This window comes from Rhinopithecus roxellana, chromosome 16, assembly GCF_007565055.1.
Source record: "Rhinopithecus roxellana isolate Shanxi Qingling chromosome 16, ASM756505v1, whole genome shotgun sequence".
Classification (NCBI taxonomy): Eukaryota; Metazoa; Chordata; class Mammalia; order Primates; family Cercopithecidae; genus Rhinopithecus; species Rhinopithecus roxellana.
The window spans coordinates 12,491,884-12,519,536 of record NC_044564.1 but is presented as its reverse complement, the minus strand read 5'-3'; the positions used below and the strand labels follow the sequence as shown (position 1 = coordinate 12,519,536).

The 27,653-nt window shown below is 55.5% G+C and overlaps 1 protein-coding gene across 1 annotated transcript; it reads left to right on the top strand.

Moving 5' to 3' along the window:
• Positions 1 to 272: 272 nt before the first annotated feature.
• On the top strand, positions 273 to 25,336 carry DBH (dopamine beta-hydroxylase). Its single transcript, XM_030920437.1, has 12 exons — positions 273 to 623; positions 4,527 to 4,673; positions 6,887 to 7,144; positions 8,044 to 8,220; positions 8,850 to 8,952; positions 12,448 to 12,614; positions 16,811 to 16,954; positions 17,446 to 17,484; positions 18,136 to 18,195; positions 22,602 to 22,729; positions 23,142 to 23,301; positions 24,285 to 25,336. Exons 1-12 carry the CDS (start codon positions 276 to 278, stop codon positions 24,414 to 24,416), a joined length of 1,863 nt encoding a protein of 620 aa, XP_030776297.1. The 5' UTR covers positions 273 to 275; the 3' UTR covers positions 24,417 to 25,336.
• Positions 25,337 to 27,653: the final 2,317 nt, after the last annotated feature.

The window sequence follows — 27,653 nt, the reverse complement described above, 5'->3', positions numbered from 1 at the left end:
TGCAGGGGGGATCTGCTTTTGGGACAGCTCTTCAAAGCCATCTCAGAAGCCACAGCATCCGCCTGTCTGCTTCAACTCCCACTGATGACGTCCATGTGTCATTAGTGCCAATTAGAGGAGGGCAGCAGGCAGAGTGCTTGGCCTGGGGCGCAAGCTTCTGGGAGGGACAATTGAATTCCCCACCAGACAAATGTGATTACCCATGTTACTTGGACCCACCCCATTCAGGACCGGGGCATAAATAGCCAGGTGGGACTGGAGAGCTCACCCCAGCCATGCAGGACCCCAGTCGGTGGTGTCGCTGGGCCAGCCTGCCCTGCCCCAGTGTGCGGGAGGCGGCCTTCATGTACAGCACAGCAGTGGCCGTCTTCCTGGTCATCCTGGTGGCTGCACTGCAGGGCTCGGCTCCCCCTGAGAGCCCCTTCCTCTACCGCATCCCCCTGGACCCCGAGGGGTCCCTGGAGCTCTCATGGAATGTCAGCTACGCCCAGGAAGCCATCTTCTTCCAGCTTCTGGTGAAGCAGCTCAAGGCTGGGGTCCTGTTTGGGATGTCTGACCGTGGCGAGCTTGAGAACGCAGACCTCGTGGTGCTCTGGACCGATGGGGACACTGCCTATTTTGCGGTGAGTCTCTCCTCCCTGCCAGCTCTCCAAACCCTTCCCGACCCAGCACCCCATCTGGCTGTCTTTTTTTTCTTTTTTTTTGAGACGGAGTCTCACGCTACCACCCGGGCTGGAGTGCGGTGGCCGGATCTCAGCTCACTGCAAGCTCCGCCTCCTGGGTTTACACCATTCTCCTGCCTCAGCCTCCCGAGTAGCTAGGACTACAGGCGCCCACCACCTCGCCCGGCTAGTTTTTTGTATTTTTTAGTAGAGATGGGGTTTCACCATGTTAGCCAGGATGGTCTCGATCTCCTGACCTCATGATCCGCCCGTCTCGGCCTCCCAAAGTGCTGGGATTACAGGCTTGAGCCACCGCGCCCGGATCTGGCCGTCTTTCTACACTCACCCTCCTTAACCCAGAAAGTTTGTCTGCACCTCTCAGTGTTTGAGCTGACTCTGCTCTGAGCCGAGTCTGCACCCTGAGCTTGGGTATCATGGGGATCTCAGTTTGAGGACAAAATAGGAAAGACATGTTTTCCATGGTCCTTAACTGCCCACCCCAAATCGTGGGACCCAGCAATCCCAAGGAATGGAACTATACACAGAGGACACACACACCACACAAACTCATGCCGCTCCATACCCCACACGTGTGGGAGCACAGACCCCACGACCCCCGGTCCTGTAAACAATGTCCCCAGAGCACACATGCCCACTGATGTGGGCCAGGTGGTGGCGCGTGGCCAGGCACTGCATGAGGCCTGTGCACCCATGGGATCCACCTGACCTACTGTGCTTGTACTCATGGACTGACTGAGCAGGTGCAGACACCCTGCCCCCACCCATAGGTGTCGGACAAGCCCCACAGGGCTCAGCCAAAACTGTCAGGATGGGCTCTTGACTCCTTTCTGCCCAAATTTACCTCCACTCTTGTTTCACAGGGTGGAGAAAGGGGAAAAATTTCCCTTCAAACTGGAGAGGACTTTAGGCCCTTCCACAAGCTGCAGGGGGTCCCCGAAGTGGGCAAGCCCACTGCCTGCCCTGGGTCCTGCTCCCGCCTTCCTTCCCATATGGGACTGGCCACCGGGGCTTCTTTGTGGATGAAACCCAACTCTCTCCACAGAAACAGACAAAGGAGGGACAAAAAAGTTTTATTTCCAAAGTCAGGAGGTGCCTGCTTTATCTGGGAGCGCAGAGCTGGAGCCGGGGAGCTGAGCCTGTGCAGAGCGGCCACCTCCAGCTCTGTGCCTTGATCTCACCATGGGATGGTGGGGAGCTGGAGAGCTGAGTCTGTGCAGAGCGGCCGGCTCCAGCTCTGCACCTTGATCTCACCATGGGATGGTGGGGAGCTGGAGAGCTGAGTCTGTGCAAAGCGGCCGGCTCCAGCTCTGCGCCTTGATCTCACCATGGGACGGTGGGGCAGACAGTCCCTCTCTGCCTTTTTGGGTGTTGTGAGTTCATGAGGGCAGACGGTGGCCGCCGTTTCTGGAGCTGAGCTTGCCCCCTCCAATTCCCAAGACTCAGCCAGGAGGCATTTGCCTGTGTCACTAGTGAAGCTTAGGGCCACCCAGATAGGATAGGTGGAGCTGCCTGGGAAGGGCCCTGCTCTGACCCATGAGGCTGCACAGATTCCTGTGCACAAAGACACTCTGTGGCTCAGGTTCCAGCCAAGAAAGACCTGGGACAGCCCTGATTCTGAGCCATCAGCCGTCTGGAGGAGCAGCTGAACCCCATCGCTGACAGTTTGGAGTTCTTTTTTTTTTTTTGAGACGGAGTCTCGCTCTGTAGCCCGGGCTGGAGTGCAGTGGCCGGATCTCAGCTCACTGCAAGCTCCGCCTCCCGGGTTTACGCCATTCTCCTGCCTCAGCCTCCCGAGTAACTAGGACTACAGGCGCCCGCCACATCGCCCGGCTAGTGTTTTTGTATTTTTTTAGTAGAGACGGGGGTTTCACCGTGTTAGCCAGGATGGTCTCGATCTCCTGACCTCGTGATCCACCCGTCTCGGCCTCCCAAAATGCTGGGATTACAGGCTTGAGCCACCGCGCCCGGCCTGACAGTTTGGAGTTCTTTGCAAGCCTCTGCCATGAGGCACCCTGAATGCAGGAGTGTTTGCTCCTCCCTGGTGCAGCGTCCCCCTGCCTGCATTTCCCGGCTGCTAGGGGAGCCAGAGGAAGCCAGGTGACTTTGCCTTTCCGTGCACTGGCAAGGTTAATTTGCACAACAAATTCCTACGGAAACAAATGTCAGCCTTGTTATTCCTCCCTAAGCAATATGTTCAACTAATATCTTCTTGATTTCCAGCTGAAATATCACAGGAGAACTTTCTGCCTCTGTTTAAAATGAGTCTCTCGGCAAATCAGCAGTGTCCCCGGCAGGGTGGCACTGCGTGGCTTTTTTCTCTAGGGAAAGTTTTGCAATATCTTTTGCAGATTTCTTTTTTCTCAAGGAAATGAAGAAAAGATGTTTTACCCCTGAATGTACGATTAAAAAGAAACAGCCCAAAGTCCTTAAGGCCAAGGGCCCGAGGCTTTCTTGAGGGTTTCCATGGGAAAGGCCAGGCAGGGCAGGGAAGCAGCTTTGTTTGGACAATTCTGGTGGGCTCTGGGTGGCTGGGGTGGTCTCTCTTTGCCTGGTTCCTGGTTGCCTGGTTCCTGGCCCTAGGGTGATTTTAGGGTCGGGGCAATATTGGCCTGGGGTGTGAGAGTCAGGTGGAGGAGGTGGCTAGGGATATGGGCTTGGGGTGGGTTGGAAGGTTAGGAATAGGATTCTCACACACACGTGGATGTTGGAAGGCAGGACAGGTGTAAACAACTCTGGTTGTCTGTTTGAGCCTGCAATCAATTAATAGATGCCAAATAGACAAATATGGAATCTAAGAAGGGCCCTTCTTGAGTACGAAGGGCAGCCTGCTTCTCGGGGAAGGTTCCTCACTGTCTCTCAGTAGATCTCCCTGGTGGTCTTCTTCCCTGTGACCTGGCCTGGGGCCACCATGTCCCTGCCCCTTAGGGCCCAGTGCAAAGGGAGCAGCCAGGGACAGGGAGGGCAGAGGTCACCGATCCAGATCCCAGGAAGCACCCTCAGATCCACAGGGACTGAGGCCCAGCAGCCCCAGCTCAGCTGGCAATGAATGCAGAGCTCTAAGGTGAGGGGAGCAACGCCTAGGCTGCAGGATTTAAAGTGGTGCTTCAGGCTGGGTGTGGTGGCTCATGCCTGTAATTCCAGCACTTTGGGAGGACGAAGCAGGAGGATCGCTTGAGGCCAGGAGTTCAGGACCAGCCCAGGCAACATAGTGAGACCCTATCTCACAAAAAAAAAAAAAAAAAATCCAAAATTACATGTATTTATAAAGTAATAAAGCAGTGCTTGTTCTCAGGGTTGTGCCAGTGCAGGGTGGGTACTGGCTATCAATCACCGCCTTAGATGTGGCGCCCTGGTTTCTCTCTCCTTTCCTGTTCATGTCCCATCCTGTTCCCAACTTTCCCCTTTCTGAGGCTCCACAACTCTCCTGCCTGCATGAATGTGGGCAGCACGGGTTTGAGGCATTGTTCCCAGTCCTGACGAGGTGTGGGGAGCCTAGCCTAAGGTATCTTCTTAAGAAGCTCAGTGTCCCGCCCTCCAGGCCTGGGAATCCCCATGGCTAACAGAGCCTGTGACCTGCTGGCAAGTGAGAGCCCTGGTTCCTGGATGCAGAGGAGGTGAGCACTGTCAGGGTTCGACTCCACTGCCTCCAAGCAGAAATGGACATAGAAGGTGTGAGTGAAGCCCCAAGCCCAGGCAGAATGCTCAGATCCACAGGGACTGAGGCCCAGCAGTCCCAGCTCAGCTGGCAATGAATGCAGAGCTCTGCCAGGGAATGCCCTCTTCCTTTGTGGATTGGCCCGGCTTGGCTCCTTCATGCCTGGAGCCCAGTGCTTGTCTCTGCAGGACGCCTGGAGTGACCAGAAGGGGAAGATCCACCTGGATCCCCAGCAGGACTACCAGCTGCTGCAAGTGCAGAGGACCCCAGAAGGCCTGGCCCTGCTTTTCAAGAGGCCCTTTGGCACCTGCGACCCCAAAGATTACCTCATCGAGGTAAGGGGTGGTTGTGAGCACCCAGGAGGGCGTGGGCTGCGTGTACCATACTGCCATCCTGTGCCAATGGCATAGTACCTTTCCTGTCCCTGGTAAGTCTGGGGCCTGGGCCTGGCCAGCTATGACAGAGAGAAAGCCAAGGAGGATGGCCCAGAGGCAGTGGTGGGGTCAAGGTGCTTAGGATGGCCCAGCTCTGCTGTCACCCCTGAGCCCTCAAAGCAGCAGCTCTTTGCTGACACGTAGCTGACATGGTTTCTAGACGCGCTGCGCTGAGGCCTCTCCCATTGGACTACACCTTTCTCCTGGATGTCTCTCTCCTCCTGGTCCTATTAACCATCAGGTGGAATTCTGGGACCCAGAAGACCTGGCTTTCCATCCCGGCCCTGTCGCCAGCTCGCTGTGAGGCTCAGGACAGCTCACCTCCTCCTTTGGACCTCACTTTGCCCATCTGTAAAACGGGGATGGGAACTAGATCATTTGTACGGCCTGACCAGCTCCGTCTGGGAGTTCATGGGAGCCACAAAACATTGCAAAACCCACAGGCTTCTTATGCTGCTCTAAGAGTCCCCCCCGCCCCAACCTCTTAGGGAAAGCAACCCACCTTGCCCTTGAAGACAAAACCCTTTTAACTCTAGCACACCTGACACCTTTTGTCTTGTGTAAGTAATCCTTTGGTGTGGCAGTGGCCTGGGGTGGCAGCTAGTGCCAGGTCTTAATCTATGGGGTTAGCTGAGTGACCACACGGGAGGCCAGTACCATTGAAAGATTGATTGCATTTCCTGAGAGAAGGTGCACCTGTGCCGTGCAGGCCCACCTGCGGAGCCCTGGGTTTGGTCAGGAGGCAGATGCGGGAGCCAGGGGAGAGCCCAGGCTTGAGGCTTTCTTGGGGTTTCCATGGGAAAGGCCAGGCAGGGCAGGGAAGTCGCTTCATTTGGACAATTCTGGTGGGTTCTGGGTGGCTGGAGTGGTCTCTAGTTGCCTGGTTCCTGGCCCTGGGGTGATTTAGGGCTGAGGCAATATTGGCCTGGGGTGTGAGAGTCAGGTGGAGGAGGTGGCTAGGGATATGGGATTGGGATGGGTTGGAGGGTTGGGAATAGGATTCTCACACACGTGAGAATGTTGGAGGGAAGGACAGGTGTAAACAACTCTGACCATCTATTTGAGCCTGTAATCCGTTAATAGATGCCAAATAGACAAATATGGAATCTAAGAAAACAGAACAGCTGGCTGTTTGCCAGATGAGGAAACTAAGGCCCAGAGGCAGCGAGTGGATGTACCCAGGGGTCGGGGTGTACTGGGGCAGACCTGGTGCCGGAAGAAGTGTTCTTCCAGGAGGTTGTTGAACCCTTACCCTGTTTCCCAGTGGACGAGGCAAGGGTGAGCAGAGAACCTTCCGGAAGCACCTCACAGGGAAGGCCAATGCCTGTGTATGTTCAGCCCAGAGGCTCCAGGCCAGGTATAGGGGCCTCTGCCTGGAGCTCTGGGCGTCCTCTGCACAGGGTGACCCACCAGCCTTCCACAAACTCAAAGAGCAAATTAGCCACCCACACGGGTCCGCACCCGTGGTGCCCAGAAAGCTACGAAAGGCACTTTCCATACCCGATCACCGTTTCCACTCACGATGGCATGTGAGAAAGCCAGCCCCGAGTCTTGCCTCCTGAGTCTGCCTGTGGCCTCCAGCACCACGTAGACCCACGGAGCTTTCTGTGGTTGCTTGGTCCCCTCCTGCCAAGCTGGTGGTGACTATAATACGGTGTGGCTCCGCAGCTCAGTGTGACCGTCCGCAAGCCCCAGGGTGGTTCCTTCCTTTCATAGAGGGCACTGAATCCTCAGGCTGGGCTGCCGAGCTGACCAATGATCCCCCACACCCAGTCCCCCGTGACCTTGGGGTCGGTGGAGGGAACAAATGTCCTGGCCACACTGGCTCATGGCGGGCCCAGTTGTCACTGCTTGAATGGATGTTAAGTGAGCACAGGCGGAATGTGTTTAGAAAAGTATTTGATGGTCAGTGCAAATAGGGGATCCTGGGGGTCATCAGCCCGGGATTTAGTCCCAGCTAGTGCCATGCAAGCCTCAAGGGTCCCTTATTCACAGAGATGAGAGCAAGGTGTGTCACCTGGTAGATGTGGGTGGGCAGGGATGTGGCATCCCCTCAGGAGCCCAACTCTGGGGGCTCTGAATGGGTGACCAACTGAGCCCCATCTTGGCTGCAGGACGGCACAGTCCACTTGGTCTACGGGATCCTGGAGGAGCCATTCCAGTCACTGGAGGCCATCAACAGCTCGGGCCTGCGGACAGGGCTACAGAGGGTGCAGCTCCTGAAGCCCAATATCACCTTCCCGGCCATACCCTCAGACACGTGCACCATGGATATCCACGCTCCCGATATCCAGATCCCCAACCAGGTGACCACGTACTGGTGCTACATCCACGAGCTTCCCGAGGGCTTCCCTCGGCACCACATTGTCAAGGTACATGCGGGTCCAGGACCCAGGTCCTCGCCCAGCCCTGCCTTCCTCCTGGGCCTGGGTTGTCCCTGACCCTGGAGAGCTGTCCACAGTCCTGGTCGGACCAGGTGTCCTCTTATCACCGGAACCTCAGGCACCTGCCTGAAGTCCTGCAGGATCAGCAAGTAGTCTCGGCTTCCCTGTCACTCTGCTCACTCCCCCACCCTCAAAGGGCCTCTGAGCTCCCACTTCCCTGCCTGGACCAAAGCAACCAACATCCTGACTTCTGCATCTTTCCTTGGGACAGGAACTGCTGTCTGTCTGCCAGGCCACCTCCTCCTTCATGAAAAAGCAGCTTAAGTCAGAATTCACTTGCTCTCAAACACCCGCCCGGGGAAGGCAGAATAGCAAAGGCCATAGCTGTCAAGTGTCCACTATGCCCCTGGCCCTGGGGGAGGGGCGAGGTGATCGCTCATTCAGGACAAGAGCCCCCAGTTTCCAGCAGGGGAAGTAGGCCCAGGGAGGTTATGTGAGTGTCCAGAGTCACACAGCAGGAAGGTGCATGGCCTTGAAGGTACGCTCTGGGCCCAGGCTGTAACTTCAGGGCTGCCCTGCCTCCCACTGAGGCTGCAGGAGCTGGCCCAGCCACGGACCCATATGCATGAGGACGGCTGCATCCTGTCCCTGCCTTGGCAGGAAATGGCCTGTAAGAACCTCATTTCCTTCACTCTGGACCTCTCTACGGGATTTCTTTCTGGGCTGATGGCTCCACCCTCATGGCTCTGAGCCCCAGAAGTGTCCCTGAAATTGCCTCGATCATCCCCCATTTTACAGATGGGCAGACAGACACCTATGGAGGAGAGCTGCTGGGGAGGGGAGGGTGGGCGGCCGGTTCCCGGGCTCAGGGGGCTGCCTCCTCACAGTACGAGCCCATCGTCACCAAGGGCAACGAGGCCCTCGTGCACCACATGGAAATCTTCCAGTGCGCCCCCGAGATGGACAACGTCCCCCACTTCAGCGGGCCCTGTGACTCCAAGATGAAACCTGACCGCCTCAACTACTGCCGCCACGTGCTGGCCGCCTGGGCCCTGGGCGCCAAGGTGCGTGCCCCATGACCCCAGCATGGTGTCTCCTGCCTGGGCCCCTGGCATCCCCACACCTCCGTTTCCCCAGCTTCACTGTCTCAGAGGCCCCAAGAAGGGGCTCCTAAGGGGGCTCATGAGGCCACCAGAAGGGCCAGGCCTGAGACGTCCCCTTCGCCTCTGTGATGTCTGAAATGCCACCTGCTTCCAGCTTTTTAAAATTTTCCACAGAAACACAAGTGCCCCAGGACCTTATCCTCAGCGGGTCCTGATTCTGTTTCCCAACTGGAGTCAGGGTTTTGTGCACAGAGTGGTGCCAGGGCTGGCTGGTGGGGTGGGGCCAGTGTTGAGGCCTCCACAGGCTGAGACAATGGGGGTCTTGCCAGCTCTTGCACCTGTCCAGAGAAGGGGTTTTGGGGGCAGTCTCAGCCCTAAACACCAGCTCCTCTCCCCGACACCCTGACCCGAGTCACAGGATGTTCCTTGGGCTTGTAAAGAGATGTCAGGAGGAAGCATTGCTCTAATCCTGCCACGCCCCCTCCTCCACCCCTGAGGCTTAGGCCCCAACAGTTGACTGGGTTTGTCCCTGCCCGGACCTGGGACCCTTTCAGGACACACCCGTCTGTCTGACATCCTGCCCCACACAGGCATTTTACTACCCAGAGGAAGCTGGCATTGCCTTCGGGGGCCCTGGGTCCTCCAGATACGTCCGCCTGGAAGTTCACTACCACAACCCGCTGGTGATAGAAGGTAGGGGTCTCTGATGCCATCTTCCCCCTAGGGCTCAGCTGTGCTGAGCCAGTGAGAAAATTCCACCTTTTGTCTGCCCAGCATGGCGCCCCTGCTGTGCAGCTCCTCTTGGCACGAGGCCCTTGCATCTGCCTCATCTGCTCTCCATCTTCCGTGGCTGTGGTGGGCTCCCAGGGACAGGACCTCAAGGGGCTCACTCCTCACAGCACTGCCAGGGCCCAGCAGTGGCCCCGCACCTCCCTCCTTGTCCCTATAATACTGGTGGCCATCGGCGCAGCACTGTCCGTCCCAGGGGACAGGACAAGGAGAATTTTCATAAAGGAAACTGCCAGATGCCAAGTTCCAAATAGAGGGAGGGGTGTGTGCATAAACAGGAAGGTGGTAAAGCAGGGCATATTCCAGCACACAAGGGTTCCGGCCTGGCCGGAGTGCAGGGATAGGAAGGGGAGCTGGGGGCAGCTGCTGTTGGATCACGCATACCTGAGGGTGGAGTGAGCAGGGTCAGCCCTCAGCATGGCAAGGCCAGGTGACGCTGTCTCAGAAACTGAAAAAAATACTTCCCTCTCTCTGTTGCACCAGCATCTTCCACCATATACAGACACACACATGCACACACATGCACGCACACACATGCACACATGCACACGCACACACGTACGCATACACATGCACGCACAAGTACACACATACACACACTTTTTCTCTCCCTCTGAATGGTGCTTCTTATTTTCATTTGTGCAAGGGGCAGAAGTGGCCTAAGAGATAGGTGCTAGGCTGTGCCTCACCACCTCGGGGAGGCTGGGTGGATGACCTCACCCTCTGCCTGTTCTCCCACCTCCCACAGCTATTGTGAAGCTGGAAAAGGCTCACGCACAGAACTTGCTGTGGGCACGGGGCTGTGCTCAGCTAACAGTCGCCTGTGGTTTTTTTTCCTGGCTGCGTAAGTAATACCATCCGCCACTGTTGGAGTTATCTCCACATGCACAGAGAAGGGTATAAGTCAGCTTGGGCCTTAGCATGATACAGGATTTATTGCTCATTTAAACCCTGAAAGCAAATGGATTTTTGAAAACTCCTTAAGCATCAGGGAAGTCTGTCTATTCATGATTATCTGGTTGTATTTATGGATCCTTTGCCAAATATAAGGATGCTCCTGTCACTTCACCAATCTTGAGATGGGTTGCTTTTCTATAAATATCAAAATCCCACAATTATTTCATGATTTAATCCCCATCTGAATTTTAACCAATTGCAACACCCTTTTTATTATTATCCTCTGATGTAATCAGCCCGGAGATACAGGAGCCGTTTGAGTTTGGATGGTGTAGGGGTGTCGAGGGAAGAAGGCACAGGCAAGAGGAGCTGTTTTGGCCTCACCTTAAAGGAAACAAGCAGGGAGATGGTTAGGCCCCCCTGAAAATGCCCTGCACCCCAGTCCACAGCCCCGGATTTGAATCCCAGCTTGGCCGCTTCCCAGCCCTGTGGTCCTGAGCAGAGTTCAGGCTCTATCCTCAGTTTCTTCATCTGTAAAATAGGGCTGATGATTCTTACTGTGCAAAGCTCCCATGAAGGGGATAGGTTATGCTTAGAGAATTTCTGGCACCCAGGGAAGATGTTAGTATCTGTACCACCCTCTTAGTTTGTCTGATCAGAAAGAGCAATGCATGTACACTGGTGAGAAGATGGAGAGCAGCAAAGCATGAAGAAGATGAAAGCACTCACGAGCTCCCGGCTCCCGGTTTTGAAGTCAGCACTGGTCACCCGGCTGCGTGTCTGTCCTGACTGCTTTTCTGGCCCATTAACGTTTTTCTTGTGACCAGAATTTCATATCTTTTTTTTTTTAAGTCTTCATCAGAAGCTTTGTCCCTGTGAATTAAAACCCCTTGTCAATTTCACACTCCTTGCCACCTGACATCCCTTTCCTATACGTAACCCAGGGGGTGGAGTCTCCTGCTGCGTAGCCCCTCCTGACCACCCCGGCATGTCCACCATACATCCGGGGGCATGGGGCCATGGCCAGGCCTTTAGATCCTCCCCCAACCATGAGCCCAGCCTGTATTCTGAGCCTGACTGCTGATTCACTAGGCACGGAGTTTCAGGAACGGCGGGGCTACCTGGATGACGCCTGGTTGTGAGGATGTTCCAGTGGGTGCCAGCATCCCTGAACCTCTGTTTTTTTGTTTTTTGTTTTGAGATGAAATCTCACTTTGTCACCCAGGCTGGAGTGCAATGGCGCGATCTCGGTTTACTGCAACCTCTACCTCCCAGGTTCAAGTGATTCTCCTGCCTTAGCCTCCCGAGCAGCTGGGATTATAGGCACGTGCCACCACACCTGGCTAATTTTTGGATTTTTAGTAGAGACAGGGTTTCACCATGTTGGTCAGGCTGATCTTGAACTCCCGACCTCAGGTGATCCACCAACCTCGGCCTCCCAAAGTGCTGGGATTACAGGCGTGAGCCACAGTGCCCGGCACCCTGGACCTCTGACCATCAGTTTCATGTGACCGCTGGGAGGCTGGCCCAGGGAGCTTCAGGGACTCTCCAATTAGCAAACTGCAAGGAGAACCAACAAGCATGACCACACCATAATCAGAAGACACAGTTTCCGTGACTGGAAGAAGCACCATGTTATTCCTTTGGAAGAGGCCCTTGACTGTGGGCTGAGGCCCAGAAAGGGACAGCAAGTCATCTGAGAGCACACAGCACGCTGTTGACCAAGCGGGACCCGGGGCCGTGCATGAAGCGGGGCTAGACCTGCAACGCTGACCCTCCTCCTGGGGGGCCAGATTCTCATTCAAATTGTTCCTGACATGTCAGCTTGGTAGGTGGATTCCCTGGGTCTGCAGGACATACATCAAAGTAGTAAAAGCAGGGGCTGCAGGGAGGATGTGCTCCTGGAATGCTTCTTGTTAACATCAACACAGAGATACACTCACACTTGCCCAGCTTTGACACAGGACCAGGGCTCTTCTATGCCAGCGGCAGATGGGAGTTCTACGCCCTCTTCTTCACCCAGACCACACCCTGCAGGTTGTCACCATCCTGCAGGCTGATTTCCAGCTTAGGTTCCTTTGAACATGGAAGAAGAACATCAAAGCACTTACAAAACAATCTGAGCACAGAATCCAAGTTGTTTATGAGTTTCCAGTTATCAGCAGCATCTCACCCGCACCTGATTCCATGGAGGCTTGAAGTGGCTCATCTTGATCACATCTTTCCATAGCATTCAACTAGTTTTCATAGAAACAACAGCTCTTTCTTCCCAGTGAGTGTCACCTGTTTGCGTTAATTGATCTTGTGAGCTGCCTGGCATCCACAGGCGTGGAAACAAAGACAGCCAGCTCTTGGTCTGCCTAGCAGGTGGGAGCAGATGGGGGGTGACCAGCCCTGCCTCCTGGCTGAGGCTGGCTGGGGTCATAGGGATAATCTATCGGCAGGGGGAGGTGAGAGGGCCTCCACTCGCCGCTCACCTCCATCCATCCCACCTTCTCCCAGGACGGCGCGACTCCTCAGGCATCCGCTTGTACTACACAGACAAGCTGCGGCGCTTCAATGCGGGGATCATGGAGCTGGGACTGGTGTACACGCCAGTGATGGCCATTCCACCGCGGGAGACCGCCTTCGTCCTCACTGGCTACTGCACAGACAAGTGCACCCAGCTGGTGAGTGGGGTTGGGCCCGGCACCACACCCTCCGTCTTCCCACGTCCCCCAGTGGAGGCCTGGCAGGTGGTGGCCCAGGAAGGGTGGCAGGCACAGCTTTGATTCCCCTGACCCTGAATCCCTCTGCGGTTCTTGCTCTCTTCTGTATGCAAGGGTGCCTTCCTGCTGAGAGGCCATTTGTGTGTGTGCACCTCCCTCTCCAGCAATAACCATGGCTCCCACTAGTCCACACCCACGTGCCAGGCTTCCACGCGCTGCATTTTAAAATATGCCTTCATTATGTAAGCAACACACACGTGCACTTGCCACTCAAAAGCGCAGGCACTGCAGCTAAAGAGAATGCTCCCCTCACCCGCTGCCGCCTCTCCCTGAGATATCCACTTATTGGCTCTCTGTGCGATTCCAGACCTTTCTCCTGTGTATGTCAGGAAGCCCCTGCAGGTGTTAGAAACCTTTTGAGTTTTTTTAAAAAAAAAGTTGTATTTAATAGTTTACAAATTTTTCAACAAATGGAGGCATTTTTCTGGTGATTTGCCTTTTTATTGCTGCATAGTATTCCACAGGATGGGGTTTTCACCATGTACCTAACCAGGGCAGGACTACGTAAGGCAGTGAAGTGCCAGGTACAGGATCTGAGGGAGACTGTCAGGGAGACTGAGGAGCCTCAGTCTCCCCATCTGTGAAATGGGTACAACACTTACTTTGCAGGTCATTGTGAGAAGTAAAGCTACCTCACAGGAGGAAACGTTTGTAACATATACACAAACTATGAAATAACATCCGTCATATAAGAACTCCTAGAAACTGACAGTAAGAAAAACAAACCACCTACTGGAAAAACCGAGCACAGGGATGAACAGAAAATAGGAACAAATGGCCAAGAGGGAGAGGAAGAGATCCTCAAGTCCACAAACAGAAAATTCAAGTTAAACAACACTGACATGTCTTCACGAGCTTGTCCTGAGGGCTGTGCATGCTGGGTGGAGGCACAGGTTGGCACTTAGACTCTGGTACCAACAGCAGGTCCTGTCCTTGGCTTCTGGCGAGATCGGGGAGTGACTACTAAAATCCCCTCCTCTGCTTGCCTTATCTTGGTCCAAGCCTGTGCTGAACTGTCTCCCTATCAATCAGTGTCCAGGCTGTTCTCAACTTTTCACCGATAGAAAGAAGCTTCCCGGAAATCCTTGTCCATGCCGGAAACCGTTTTCTCATGTAGATTTCTAGACGTGAAGTTGCTGCTCAGAGATCTGACCATTCCCTTGAATCAATCTTGCAAAATGCCTCTCAGAAAGGCCATCTGCTGCTTCCTCCCACACACAGGATGAGAGGGTGCCTGGTTTTACTGACCCATTGGATTATTAATATTGTAAATATTTTCTGGCCTGGCGCGGTGGCTCACACCTGTAATCCCAGCACTTTGGGAGGCCAAGACGAGCCAATCACGAGGTCAGGATATCGAGACCATCCTAACACGGTGAAACCCCGTCTCTACTAAAAATGCAAAAAATTAGCCAGGCGTGGTAGCGGGTCCCTGTAGTCCCAGCTACTCGGGAGGCTGAGGCAGAATGGCGTGAACCTGGGAGGCAGAGCTTGCAGTGAGCCGAACCGAGATTGCACCACTGCACTCCAGCCTAGGGGACAGTGAGACTCCGTCTCAAAAAAAAAAAAAAAAAAAAAAAAAAAATATATATATATATATATATATATATATACACACACACACACACACATACATATTTGGGAGGAAGACATGTCAGTGTTGTTTAACTTGAATTTTCTGTTTGTGGACTTGAGGATCTCTTCCTCTCCCTCTTGGCCATTTGTTCCTATTTTCTGTTCATCCCTGTGCTCGGTTTTTCCAGTAGGTGGTTTGTTTTTCTTACTGTCGGTTTCTAGGAGTTCTTCTTATATGACGGATGTTATTTCATAGTTTGTGTATATGTTACAAACGTTTCCTCCTGTGAGGTAGCTTTACTTCTCACAATGACCTGCAAAGTAAGTGTTGACGTAGCCATTTCACAGATGGGGAGACTGAGGCTTGCTGGGATCACACTGCCAGCAGTCACACAGAGTGAAGATTCAAATACCGGTCTGTTTGACTTTGAAAGTTGTGGCCGTGACAGCAGATTGCATTGTAATGAGGTTTATTGTGGATTTTCCTTCCCAGTAAATGGGTCGATTGGGATTTATTCTTCGTGTGGGTGAGCCCCCAGAGCATCCCAGTCTTCCAAGCAAAGGTTCCTCGAGGCTGAAGGGAGACGGAGCTCTCGGCCGGCACGGTACCCATCGTCTCCGGCAGGAAATCAGCTCCTTTTGTCCCAGACGGGGGTGGACACTCTCTCCCACTTCCCTAAAGCCCCCACTGGTGAAGCGTGGGTCCATGTAAAAGGCACCTTGGCCAGGGTTCATGGGGGAAGAGCGGCTTCCGGCCAGGCAGCACTCACTGCCCCTTGCAGAGCCTTGGGGCCATTGACCCCGCTGACCACTGACCATGAGAACGTCTCTCTCCAGCCACAGGAATGCAGACCCGCCTCCTCTTGCCAGAGTCCTCCACTACCTTAAGTGACAGAATAAGAATGATCAGTCTTGTCTCTCATTTAGCAGATAAAAGAGGGGCACAAATTCTGCAGCCAAAATCTGGCCTAGTCTAGATATCCCAGTGAAATAGACAGGCCAAGACGAGAGTGCTGCTTTGGACCACAGTGCCCAAAAAAGCATATCCTCCCTCCACCTGGCTGACACCCGGCATCTCTGGGCCAGGGTTGGCCTCTGGGGGCCAAAGGGTCATTGGGACCCTTTGGGCTCCCAGACCCAGCACACGATGGCCCCTCAAGCCATTGCAAGGGACACAAACCTATAGGCAATGGCAAGGTCAAGGGCGGTTGCTGCTTGGGAGTGAGAGAGAAGGAGCGAAAGTGAGTCATAAAAAGCTTGGTCATCTGGGGCCTTCAGGAACGGGGCTGTCAGGACCTTGAGCTCTGGGACCTGCTGACCGTATGAACAAGCTGGGCAGAGCCTGGCAGCAGGTGGGCAAGAGGACAACTGACTCACTAAGAAAATGCTCGATTTCAGGAAACACGTTTTCTTTTCTTTTTTATTTTTATTATTTTGTTGTTGTCGTTGTTGTTGTTTTGGGATGGAGTTTCACTCCTGTTGCCCAGGCTGGAGTGCAATGGCACAGTCTCAGCTTACTGCAACCTCTGCCTCCCGGGTTCAAGTGATTCTCCTTCTCAGCCTCCTGAGTAGCTGGGATTACAGGCATGTGCCACCATGCCCAGCCAATTTTTGTATTTTTAGTAGAGGCAGGGTTTTACCATGTTGGTCAGGCTACTCTCAAACACCTTATCTCAAATGATCCATGTGCCTCAGCCTCCAAAGTGCTGGGATTACAGGCGTGAGCCACCATGCCCGGCATGGAAACACATTTTCTATCTAAAAATGTTAGCATTAGGTTTGAGAAAACTTTCATTCACTGGAAGATTCTCTCAGGCCCCAGTGATGGCATGAGACCTCTTGGCCTGAGGGCTGCCATCTTTTCTGTGAGGCTGACCTGCAGCCTCAGAGTGTCCAGCTGCTGCATCCCATGGTCACATCCATCTTGGTCCCGGATGACCACCTTCCAGTTGTAGCCACAGCTCCCAGCTGTAGCACGGGGCGATGATGAGCACGGGAGAACGCAGCCTTGGCTGCTTTGAAGCTGAAAGGAGGCCACACCGCAGGGCAGCTGAAGGGCCTGCCTGGCCCAGCACATAGGGGACCTGCCAAGTACTGCCTTCCGCCACTTGCTTTCCCCCGGACCGCAAGCCCTTGAGCACGGAGGCCATGCGCTCCTCAGCTTGGTGGCTTTGCCTCACCCTGTCCATGAGGGGCTCGCCTTAAAGGCCTGTTGACTGAGTGAAGATGAACCTGTCAGGCTTCGGGGGCTTAGGAGAGGACGAAGAACTTGGAAAGAAAGTTGCTCCTGAACGGGACTGGAGGCCGCTTCTTTGGGAGCCAGGGGCTGTTGCGACCACCTTGCTCTTCCCCGTGAGGTTTCTGATGGTGGCTCTAACCTGGCCGGGGAGAAAGACCTGGAAAATGCAAGTGTCCAGGAAAGCAAACTGCCCAGGGTGGCTGCTCCCTGCTGGGTTCTGGCCATGGACGGGAGGGTCCCTTCGGAGGTCAGGCCCTGACGCTGCAGCCCCCTGACCCCATAGGCACTGCCTCCCTCCGGGATCCACATCTTCGCCTCTCAGCTCCACACACACCTGACCGGGAGAAAGGTGGTCACAGTGCTGGCCCGGGACGGCCGGGAGTGGGAGATCGTGAACCAGGACAATCACTACAGCCCTCACTTCCAGGTAGGGGCTGCGCCCCACCCCCGCCCCGCCCCCACGCCCCGCCCCCACGCCCCACACCCACACCCCACCCCCCACGCCCTGCCCCCACGAGACTGCTGGGCCTACTGTCTCCTGACACTATAGGGATGGCCCCAGGCTGGCTTCTTTCTCCTGGGCCAGCCCCCCACCATGTGGCCTGTGCTCCCCGCTTGGGTGTCTGATTGTAGAGAGGGCCTCTGGCACATGGCAGATGGTGGTGGGATTCGGGAGACCTGGGCAGCCCTCTGGTCACATCCGTCTTGGTCTTGGATAACCACCTTCTGGTTTGAATCTAACGCTCTCTCTGGCCAGAAGCCACACTTAGCCGGCCCTGGCTTCCACTGTAGAGGCTGGGGCAAAACGGACACCCCCAGAGGTCAGGGAGGCCTGAGGGAGGACACGGTGGCCGGGTATCTGGTCTGCAACTCTCTGAGGTCTCCTCTACCCCAACCCCTTGGCTCTGCTTGCTCCAGGAGATCCGCATGTTGAAGAAGATGGTGTCGGTCCATCCGGTGAGTGCCCAGCAGGAAGGCTGTCCCAGTCGCTGCCACCAGCTGGGGTGGCTGGGAGGGCTGGGGGGTGCCGCCAGAAGGAGAGGGACAGAGAAAGTGATGGGGGCAGGGGAGAGTCGTCCAGGGCAGGGGGAGGGTGCCTGTGGGTGTCTCAGGGCTGGGTTGCCTCATGGGGAGACTCACTCGGGAGTTCATGGAGGGACATCGGAAGTGGTGGAGCAGACAGGACACTCCCAGGGGACGCGTGTCCTCAGCCTGACTGGCTGACCACAAACCCAAGAGTGTTTGAAGGAGATGAGGGCACTAAGGCAGGCAGTGGAGCCCTGATCCCACAGAAGGCCAAGCTCAGGCCTCAGTGAGGACTTGCCCAAGTCCCTTGAGATGTGTCATGACCCACCTGCCTGCACCCCCACTGGCCTGGACCCTGTTGTGACCCACTTGGTCACAGGAGCTGATGGTTTATAACTTCCTGGGGACACTCAGCCTGTGACCTTCGTGCATGAATCTGCTGGGCTCCTTGTAGTGGATGACAGGGACTATATCCCAGAGGTGCCGTGGCATGCACAGTGGCGTGGTCCCATGGGGGCGGGGCCTCGAGCGCCTGCCAACGCCAGGTGGCAGGTGCTGATGGTCATGTTGGCTTTTCCTCAGGGAGATGTGCTCATCACGTCCTGCACGTACAACACGGAAGACCGGGAGCTGGCCACAGTGGTAAGTCACCCCTGCTTCCCCCTGCACTTGCCCAGGGCGAGTGTTCAGCCTGGGCTGTCTGAGGAAGGAGGGCGGGTCTTAACTCCTCACTTAGGGCGTGGGCTCATCCCCTCAATAAGCCAGTCGTTCTCAGCACCTGCTCCCTGAACCCGCAGTGGCAGCATCACCAGGGAGCTTGGGAGAAATGCAACCTCCTGGGTGCCACCCCAGGCCCACTGAGTCAGAGACATGGGCGGTGGCACTGGGAAATCCACATTTTAACAAGCTCCCAGCGGATGTTGACCCCTGCTCAAGGTTGAGAAGCACTCACACCAAGAAACTTCTCAGCACCCAGGGCTGGTGTAGGGAGAAGCTGTAGGACAAGAGGTTGACCTCTGCCCCGTGGAGCTCAAGGTGCACAGGCCTGGAGCACCTGCTGCTAACAACAAGCAAAATTACAAAAAAGAAACTTTCAAAACCAGGTTGAGGAGCCAGAGGTACAGGCACCTGGGAGGACCTTGTCAGAGATGTGGCCGTCACATGGAGCCCAGGGGAGAGGGGAGGAGGTGGAGGAAGGCTCCATGCAGGGGCTGTGTGCGGGAAGGCCCAGAGGACCAAGAACATTCTCAGGATGGAAAGGACAGGAGGAGAGGGTGGAGACATGGGGAGGGGTCAGGCAGTGTGAGCGTCAGCTGAGGATGCATTTTGGCTGGACTGCAGACAGTTCAAGGAGAATCTGCACTGGGGAGATCTGTTCTGAAGGCTGAGTGTGCAGGCAGCACTAGGACACGGGCAGCCACGTGATGCACCACGCAGCAGGGCTGCTTCCGGGAGCCAAAGGGGCTGCTGTTCACAATTACCTGGGTCCCGGGCACAAGCCAGGGCTGTCCTGGCACACGGGCCACCCTGCCAGTGGATCCGTGCCAGCTGCCTCGGTATCCATGGTGGGCTCCAATAATTATCCTGTGAATGGTGTGGCTCAGAGTGGAGCAGACCTGGGTTACAGCTACCAGGACACCCCTCAGTGCCAGGAACTCGGGTCCATGTCATAGCCCTGTTCTTTATGTTTTAATCCAATGTGGATTCACCTGATGTTTACTGAGCCCAGACTGCCAGTGGTTTTCTTCTTCTTCTTCTTCTTCTTTTTTTTTTTTTTTTTGAGACGGAGTCTCGCTCTGTCGCCCAGGCTGGAGTGCAGTGGCACGATCTCAGCTCACTGCACCCAGCTCACTGCACCCTCCACCTCCCTGCAACCTCCACCTCCCGGGTTCAAGTGATTCTCCTGCCTCAGCCTCCCAAATAGCTGGGACTACACACCACCATGCCTGGCTAATTTTTGTGTTTTTAGTAGAGACGGATTTTCACCATGTTGGCCAGGCTGGTCTCGAACTCCTGACCTTCTGATCAATCCCCCCTCAGCCTCCCAAAGTGCTGGGATTACAGGTGTGAGCCACCATGCCCGGCCTCATTTATGCTTCTTTTTAAACAGCTTTACTGAGATGTAATTCACATGCCATACCATTCACTCATTTAAAGTGTGCAATTCTGTTTTTTTTGTAAATTCACAGATCCATGCAACCCATCATCATGGTGAATTTTAGAACATTTTCATCACCCCCAAAGGAAACCCCATATCCCTTAAGCAGCCGGTCCTCATTCCCCTCCCCGCTCAGCCTGGCAACTGATCTATTTTCTGTCTCTGTGGATTTTCCTATTCTGGACACTTCATGTGAACAGAGTCACACGATACGTGGCCTTTCGTGTCTGGCTTTTTTCATAGCATGATGACTTCGAGGTTTCTCCATGTTTTAGCATGGGTCAGTACCTCATTCCTTTTCATGAATGAGTAACATCCCATTGTATGGATGGACCACGTTTTGAGTCTCCATTCATCCACTGATGGGCATCTGCATTGTCTCTGCCTCTCATTTAGTTTTCACACCAGTCTTCCAAGGTAGGAGTGTTTGTATTTCATATATATATATATTTTTTATTTATTTATTTATTTATTTATTTATTTTTTTTTTTGAGACAGAGTCTCGCTCTGTTGCCCAGGCTGGCATGCAGTGGTGCGATCTCAGCTCACTGCAACCTCTGCCTCCCAGGTTCAAGTGATTCTCTGCCTCAGCCTCTCAAGCCTGGGATTATAGGTGTGCACCACCACACCCAGCTAATTTTTGTATTTTTAGTAGAGACAGGGTTTCACCCTGTTGGCCAGGCTGGTCTTGAGCTCCTCATGTAATCCCTCATGCTGGGATTACAGGCATGAGCCACAGCACCCAGCCAGTGTTTGTATTTTCACAGGTGAGACATAAAGGCTCAGAGAGGGCAGGCACTTGACCAAAGTCACACAGCTGACAGATGGCTGAGCTGGGATTTGACCCAGGGCCTTATGCCTCACGGTTCTTACCACACCCTTCCTGTCTCCCTTGGATTTCAGGTGACAATTGCCCTGTGTCCCTGATCACAGATTCAGGGTTGGGGGGCGTGAGAGTTCACCAGTCCTTTATTCTCTCTAGAGGAGGTGCTCAGTATATCACGGCCGTGGCTGATGTCGGGCGCTGGCCATAGCTCAGCACTGCTCTAATAACTCATTCTAACCACACCAAGCCTTGCTGAGACCTCTGAGCAGCTCCCACCAGGAGACAGAGTGAGGTCCAGCCACTCAGGCCACACACACAGCGAACAGGAGGGAGGGCTGGTATGGGGGCAGGTGCTAACCCCAACTGTGCCGCCTCTCGGCTGAGCACCTGTGCAGTGACTGAGTGAGCTCGCAGAGACAGGGCTCTGCAGGTGGAGCACCCCAGGCAGGGCCCCAGCATTGCCCCATTCTGCAGGCACAGCCCCAGGGTCAGGGACGGGAGGGTCTTGCTGGGTATCCAGCCAGGAGACTGTATATTTCCTGCCCAACCTGGTTTCATGGCGGCAGAACCGATGCCACGTCCCCGGGCATTCAGGGCTGCCAGGCCTGGTAAGCACCACTGACATCTCAGATGCTCGTTCTTCAGGTTGAGGCCCTCGGTGCCAGTGTCCCAGCGGGCAGTTCTGTGGCGTCCCTGGCCCATGCCCTCCTCTTGGCGGTGGCTACATCACAGCACCAGGCGGGATCAAAGGGAAGGGCAGCTTCCCAGGTGGATCTGAGCTTCTCATGCTCTGACAGCCCCTCACCTGCTGATCCAAGAGACAGCGGCCTTTGAAATTCGATTTCCTTCCCCAGGTGAAAGAGAACAGATCCTGCACAGGGTCGGACTCAGTTCCCTTTTGATGTCTGCGGTGGTGGAGGGTGGGGAGGGACGGGAACTCACACAGGAGGCCTATCTGCCCGATCTGACGTGGGCGGGATGGATGAGAAAAGCTGGGAAAGGAGGAATGTGGCCCAGAGAACAATGCTGGCAAAACCCCGTCCTGGCCAACAGGCGCCAGGTTTGGTCTCTGGGCAGAACTGCCCCATGCTCTTTGTCTACATGGGAGGAGGGGGCGGCAGCTGGTGTAAGCGCCACACCGAGCTTTTCCCAGTCCCTTTGTTCTGCCATAGAGCAACGATTGCCTTTCTTCCCCACTAGCCAGATGAAATCCCCAGGCCCACAGCAGCTTCACAAACAGCAGGGAACCTGGAGGAGCAAGGGTGGCCAGGCCATCATGTCCCGGCCCCTGACCTGCTGGGGTCTGAGCTGCTGCCGGGGGAGCTTTGCTCTCTCCAGCCCCAGCTCCTCCAAGCTGCCGGCGTTCTTCTTCCTCCCATGGCTGAGGCTCCACCGTCACCAGCTCCAAGAGCAGCAACCCAGCTAGGGGCTTAAAGTTGGCAGTGGGGACCCAGAGGGTACCTGTCCTGCCCCTCCCATGCGATGGCAGGCCGTAGGGTTGCCTTGAGAGACTAGAGGTTGTTGTGACCTCTAGTCACGGTCCTGTCTTCTAGAGTCCCTGCTCCCCTCAGAGCCGCATTCGAGAAATGACTGGTGGACGGCGTGGGGCTGCAGTGGAAAGGGCCTCCCTTGCAGTCCTTGGCTCCAGGCTCTTGCTGGAGGTCATGGGGACAGCTTCCAGACAATGGCCGGGAGGCTGGGTCCACTCAGGCTGTGCCACCAATGCTGTGGCCACCATGGGGCGTCCCCTTGCCTGCTCTGAGACTCAGTTTCTGTACCCATAAAATAGGCACAATAACACCCCATCCACTTGTCCCGTTTCATTTTTCTTCACAGCATCATCAGCACCTGAGAGGAACGTCCTGGTTAACTCACTCGCTGTCTGTTTCTCCTACCAATGGTGGTAATTCCGTGAGGGCAGGGACTTAGTTCCCCAGAGCATGCCTGGCACGGTGCAGTGAACAGACAAGTGGACGCAGTGAACACGTGGATGGGGCGAAAGCTGCTAGACGGCAATGTCTGCGTGGCACGGCCCGGGTCTGACGGGTCTTCTCCAACTTGCAGGGCGGCTTTGGGATCCTGGAGGAGATGTGTGTCAACTACGTGCACTACTATCCCGAGACGCAGCTGGAGCTCTGCAAGAGCGCTGTGGACGCCGGCTTCCTGCAGAAGTACTTCCACCTCATCAACAGGTGAGGGCTCCCTGCACAAGCTCCCTGCCCCCCGGAAGCCCTGACACAGAACCTCTGGGCCTGTCAGGCAGCTGGGCAGATTGGAGGAGTCCAGGCTAAGTTCTAGGAGCAGAGACCTGTGGCGGCATCACTCATCCCTCCCCTCATTTCCTGCTGAGTCTGGATTTGGCTTGAGAGCCTCCTCAACCCAGTCGGGAGTACCCACCCGCCAAGGTGACAGGAGAGGTGAAGCCGTTGCTGGTGAAGGCAGCATGTGGGATGGCCTGGCAGAGGCAGCGGGGCTGGGGAGGAGGCGGCAGGAAGGTCTCCCCAGGGACAGGACTTGAGCTGCAGGGAGGAGTTGTTGCTGGTGCCCACTGGGGTCCCTGCCCATCGGCTGCTCCCCAGCCTGGCTGTTCCTTGTCCCCACCAGGTTCAACAATGAGGACGTCTGCACCTGCCCTCAGGCGTCCGTGTCTCAGCAGTTCGCCTCTGTTCCCTGGAACTCCTTCAACAGCGAAGTACTGAAGGCCCTATACGACTTTGCGCCCATCTCCATGCACTGCAACAAGTCCTCAGCTGTCCGCTTCCCGGTGTGCTGCCATGGGCGTGGGTGGGGCACGCAGTCGGGCAGGCCTCATGGGGGATCCCAGTGAAGGGTGATGGGCCTGCACTCTAAACTGCTGGCAAAAGCACTCGCACAAGATAATTAGAGCAAGTGCCAGGTGGTGACACACAGGCCTGGACAGACAGCCAGCAGAGAGAGGAGAGAGAGAGGCCAGGAAGGGAGGGCAGCCACCCTTTCCGGGTGACACCTCCACACTGGTGCCAAATGCCAAATGCCGGTGGTGTGAGCAGGGTGCACTAACCTGCCCCCTGCACCTTAAAATAAAGCGCGGGGGAAGGGAAGGTGAGAAACGAACCAGTCTGAAGCTGCAAGCTGGTTTTTTCCTCCTTATCTAAGACCCACTGGTATTCGAAGGCATCTAATTTATCCCGAGCCCAGCGGGCTGTGGTCAGGAGCCCAGGGCCTATGCACAGTTAGTCGCATACGGTGCGGCAGCCTGGAGATCCAGGAAGATGCTTCCTGGATTAATTGCTAAGTAATTGACAATTTGGCAGCTGGATTAATTGCTAAGTCAAACGTCCTCAGCACCAAGGAAAGGAAGGGTTAATACTGGCTTCCTGAGAATAGTCTGGGGTGGACGTCTGATGGGGTTGAAAACTTGGCATTTGATGCAACCTTGAGGGAAAGAGACGGTTAAAAAAATCAGAGCCTGCAGCCAGGGGTTCTGGTTGCTACATTAGGGTGAATGATTAAATTGGGTGGGGACGGAGGCAGGGAGAGGCCTGGATGACTCCCAGGCTCCTGACTAGGTGAATGGGAAGCCAGAGGAGGGGGCATTTACTGAGGTGAGGACCCCCAAAAAGCAACTTGGGGGAGAGGAGTGAGTTCAGTTTGGGACAAGCTGAATTTGAGGGCAAGAACCCAAGAGGTGGCTGGGAAGTGGCTGGGGAAGCAGCCACCCATCTTGCCACTCCAGCCTCAGTTTACCTCCTGCTCCCTTCCTTGCAGGGTGAATGGAACCTGCAGCCCTTGCCCAAGGTCATCCCCACGCTGGAAGAACCCACCCCACAGTGCCCCACCAGCCAGGGCCGAAGCCCTGCCGGCCCCACCATTATCAGCATTGGTGGGGGCAAAGGCTGAGGGGGGCCTGCTCCTCCCCCTCCTCCGTGCTGTCCCTGTGGGCTCACACCGGCACTGTGCACCCTACTCTGCGACGATCCCCATGGAACAGCCCTGCATGCCCAGGATGAAGGGGCCAGACCATGCCCCTGCCTGAGACCTCGGTCCAATCCAGCCTTCTTCCCCCAGGGTCCCCTGCATGGCTGAGAGGGTGTGGGTGCCCTGTTGACCTACCCCGGACCGAGTGGGCCATGACCTCTTCCATTTAAACCGGCTTACTCAATGCAGGGACAGCCTGCACAGTGGTCCAGGGTCCAGCCCTCCACCAGCCCTGTTCTGCCTCACTGGGTGTGGCCATGCTCCTGGGACATGCGCCATGCTGGACCGGGGCGCAGAATCACCCAGAACGCCCCCGCCCCGCCCCCGCCCCACTGCTCCGGCGGACAGTGATCTGTGCCGGTGTGCGGAGGGTGCGGGTGCTGCTTCAACATTTCCTCGCTGAGTGGCTCGTGTTTCACAGTGGGCGGCTTCCCTGCGACGGAGGCAGGACCAGGCACTTAGCTAGTTAGAGACTAGGCTGGGAAATTGCTCCATTGCCGAGTAAATAGATATTTTCGCCCACCTAAAGGGAAGCTCTAACAACAACTATCACCGAAAGGCGAGGCGGCGAGGATCCAGCGAGGCTTCTGGGCGCCGCTTCCACGGGGGGGCGGAGTTATTAGCACCAGCTTGCTTCTCTGGCGGCGGGGCCAGCGCTGAACAGACCCGGGTGGAGTCAAGGCTGTGCTTCCCTTGTGGTTCTGCCACTCAGTGGAGTGTGCCTTGGGTGGGCCATTTCACGTTCCTGACCCTCACTTTTCTCATCTGTAAAACGGGGCTGATGCCGTGCGGGCTAATGAGCCAATAAAGCTCACACTTGGGCTAGCACCCACTGGAGATGGATACGTTTGCACTCCGGGCCGTCACTCCAGGAGAGAGAAGCTTGCTCCGAGCCTCCTCCCTGTGCCAGGTGTGGTACCAAGTGCTTCCCCCGAGCGTCCTGAAGCCGCCTCAGCCGGCCTGGGTGGGTCTCCCCTTCCTGCCCTCTGAGCTGCCTCTCAGGGACAAGTTCAGCTCTTTGATGGTTTCTGGAGACAGTAACAGATAAGGCGGTGTTCAGCCAGTTCAGCAAAACGCCGCCGAACCTCCTGGGGAGAGAGGGAGATGAATGGGCCTCGGAGTCCCCCCGCATCAGCTAAGCGGCCTGCGTCTTCTGCGAGGCACTTCATCACAGAAGGGAACTCGTGAGCCCAGGAGCTCTGCCTCATGTTGTATAAATCACAGCTTCTTGTGGCCCATAAGTCACAGGGCGCTAGCGCTGTGAAATGCCAGGCGCCAGCCTGGAGAGCCGCCCCGGCCCTCTGTCATCTTTACAGCCTGGGTGACAGAAGACACGGAGCAGGCCCAAGAAGCCCCTTCCCGTTGATCATACCCAGTTGTCAGCCCAGAGAAGGGTCCTAGGGTCCTGCCCAAACACCCGGGGGGCACTTGCAGCCTGCTAGTCTCGGGCAGGGAAACTGACACTCCCAGATGAGGACCTCACCTGGAGCCCAAGAGCAACAGTGATTGGGAATCCCAGCCAGCTCTGGAACCTGCCACAGCGACAACCCCACCCCCCCACCCACCCCCCGCGCACTCTCTCTCTCTCAGGCTGGTTATCCTCTTCCTCTTTCGGAGACAGCAGCTGTGTCCCCCGACACCTCTCCAGCAGCACCCGCATCTCGCACACCCAGATGAGTGTGACCCCATGGTCGCTGAGAGCTGCCACTTGCCCCACACTGAGGCTATGCACAGCCCTAGCAATCCCGTGAAGCCATGTAGTTTTTGTTTTCATTGATGGAGGAAGAAGCTGAGGCTCGGAGACCTAAAGTTAGGTGCCAAGGTCACCCAGAGTAAGCCCGGGAGCTCAAAGTGTCCCCATGTCTGACTCCAGTGTCTGAACGCTCAACCTCTGTTTCCTTACCTATGAAACAGGAATTTCCCCAGGACCCTTGTGGGAGATTTTATCTAAAATAAGTTCCTTATTTGGAGGCTTAGGGGAAGTGCTTTATTACCTGAAAATAACCTACATGCTCCAAGCCAAAGGGACTCTCTGGGTTCGCCTACCTTCTGAATTATTGTGGTGTGAGTCCAGCAGCCCAAATTGCTATTCCTACCCCTGCTGTGTGACCCTGAGTTAGTTACTTTCCCTCTCTGGGCTTGGGTCTCCCTATCTGTCCACTGAGGAGAGGGTTCCCCAGCCTCCCAGGGGATGGGGGCTGCTAGGGTGGCACAACCCACCACTCTGAGGTGCTCAGAGCCCTGGGGTGAGGAATGCTCATGCCCATCGGTGTTGAGAGATGGGGTGGTCCTGGACCCCAGGCTCTAGCCAGCATAGGGGTGCCTGCCTGAGTGGGTCCCAGAGTGCTCCAGGGCTGTGCTGTCTGGTGGTCGCTAGTCTCATGTGGCTACTTTTGATTAATTTTAAATTAATTGAAATGATACAAGGTCGGGTGCTGTAATCCTAGCCCTTTGGGAGGCTAAGATGGGAGGATCATTTGAGTCCAGGAGTTCAAGACCAGCCTGGGCAACATAGTGAAACCCTGTCTCTACCAAAAATACAAAAATTAGAGCTGGGCACAGTGGCTCACACCTATAATCCCAGCATTTTGGGAGACTGAGGTGGGCGGATCACCTGAGGTCAGTAGCTCAAGACCAGCCTGGCCAATATGGTGAAACCCCATCTCTACTAAAAATGCAAAAATTAGCCAGGCTGTGGTGGTACACGTCAGTAATTCTAGCCATCTGGGAGGCTGAGGTGGGAGAATCCCTTGAACCTGGGAGGCAGAGGTTGTAGTGAGCCGAGATCATACCACTGTGATACGAGATGGAGCCTTCTGTGTTCCGTTCACACCCCCCACTTTTCACATGGCCCAAGGCTGTTTCACTGCCCAGTGCGGTATAGAGCTCTGCTGGCGACAATGTAGGCACTTTCTTTCGTTCTTTCTATTTTTTGGAGACGGAATTTCGCTCTTGCCCAGGCTGGAGTGCAGTGGCGCGATCTCGGCTCACCGCAACCACCGCCTCCTGGGTTCAAGCGATTCTCCTGCCTCGGCCTCCCAAGCAGCTGGGATTACAGGCATGTGCCACCATGCCCAGCTAATTTTGTATTTTTAGTAGAGACTGGGTTTCACCATGTTGGTCAGGCTGGCCTCAAACTCCTGACCTCAGGTGATCCAC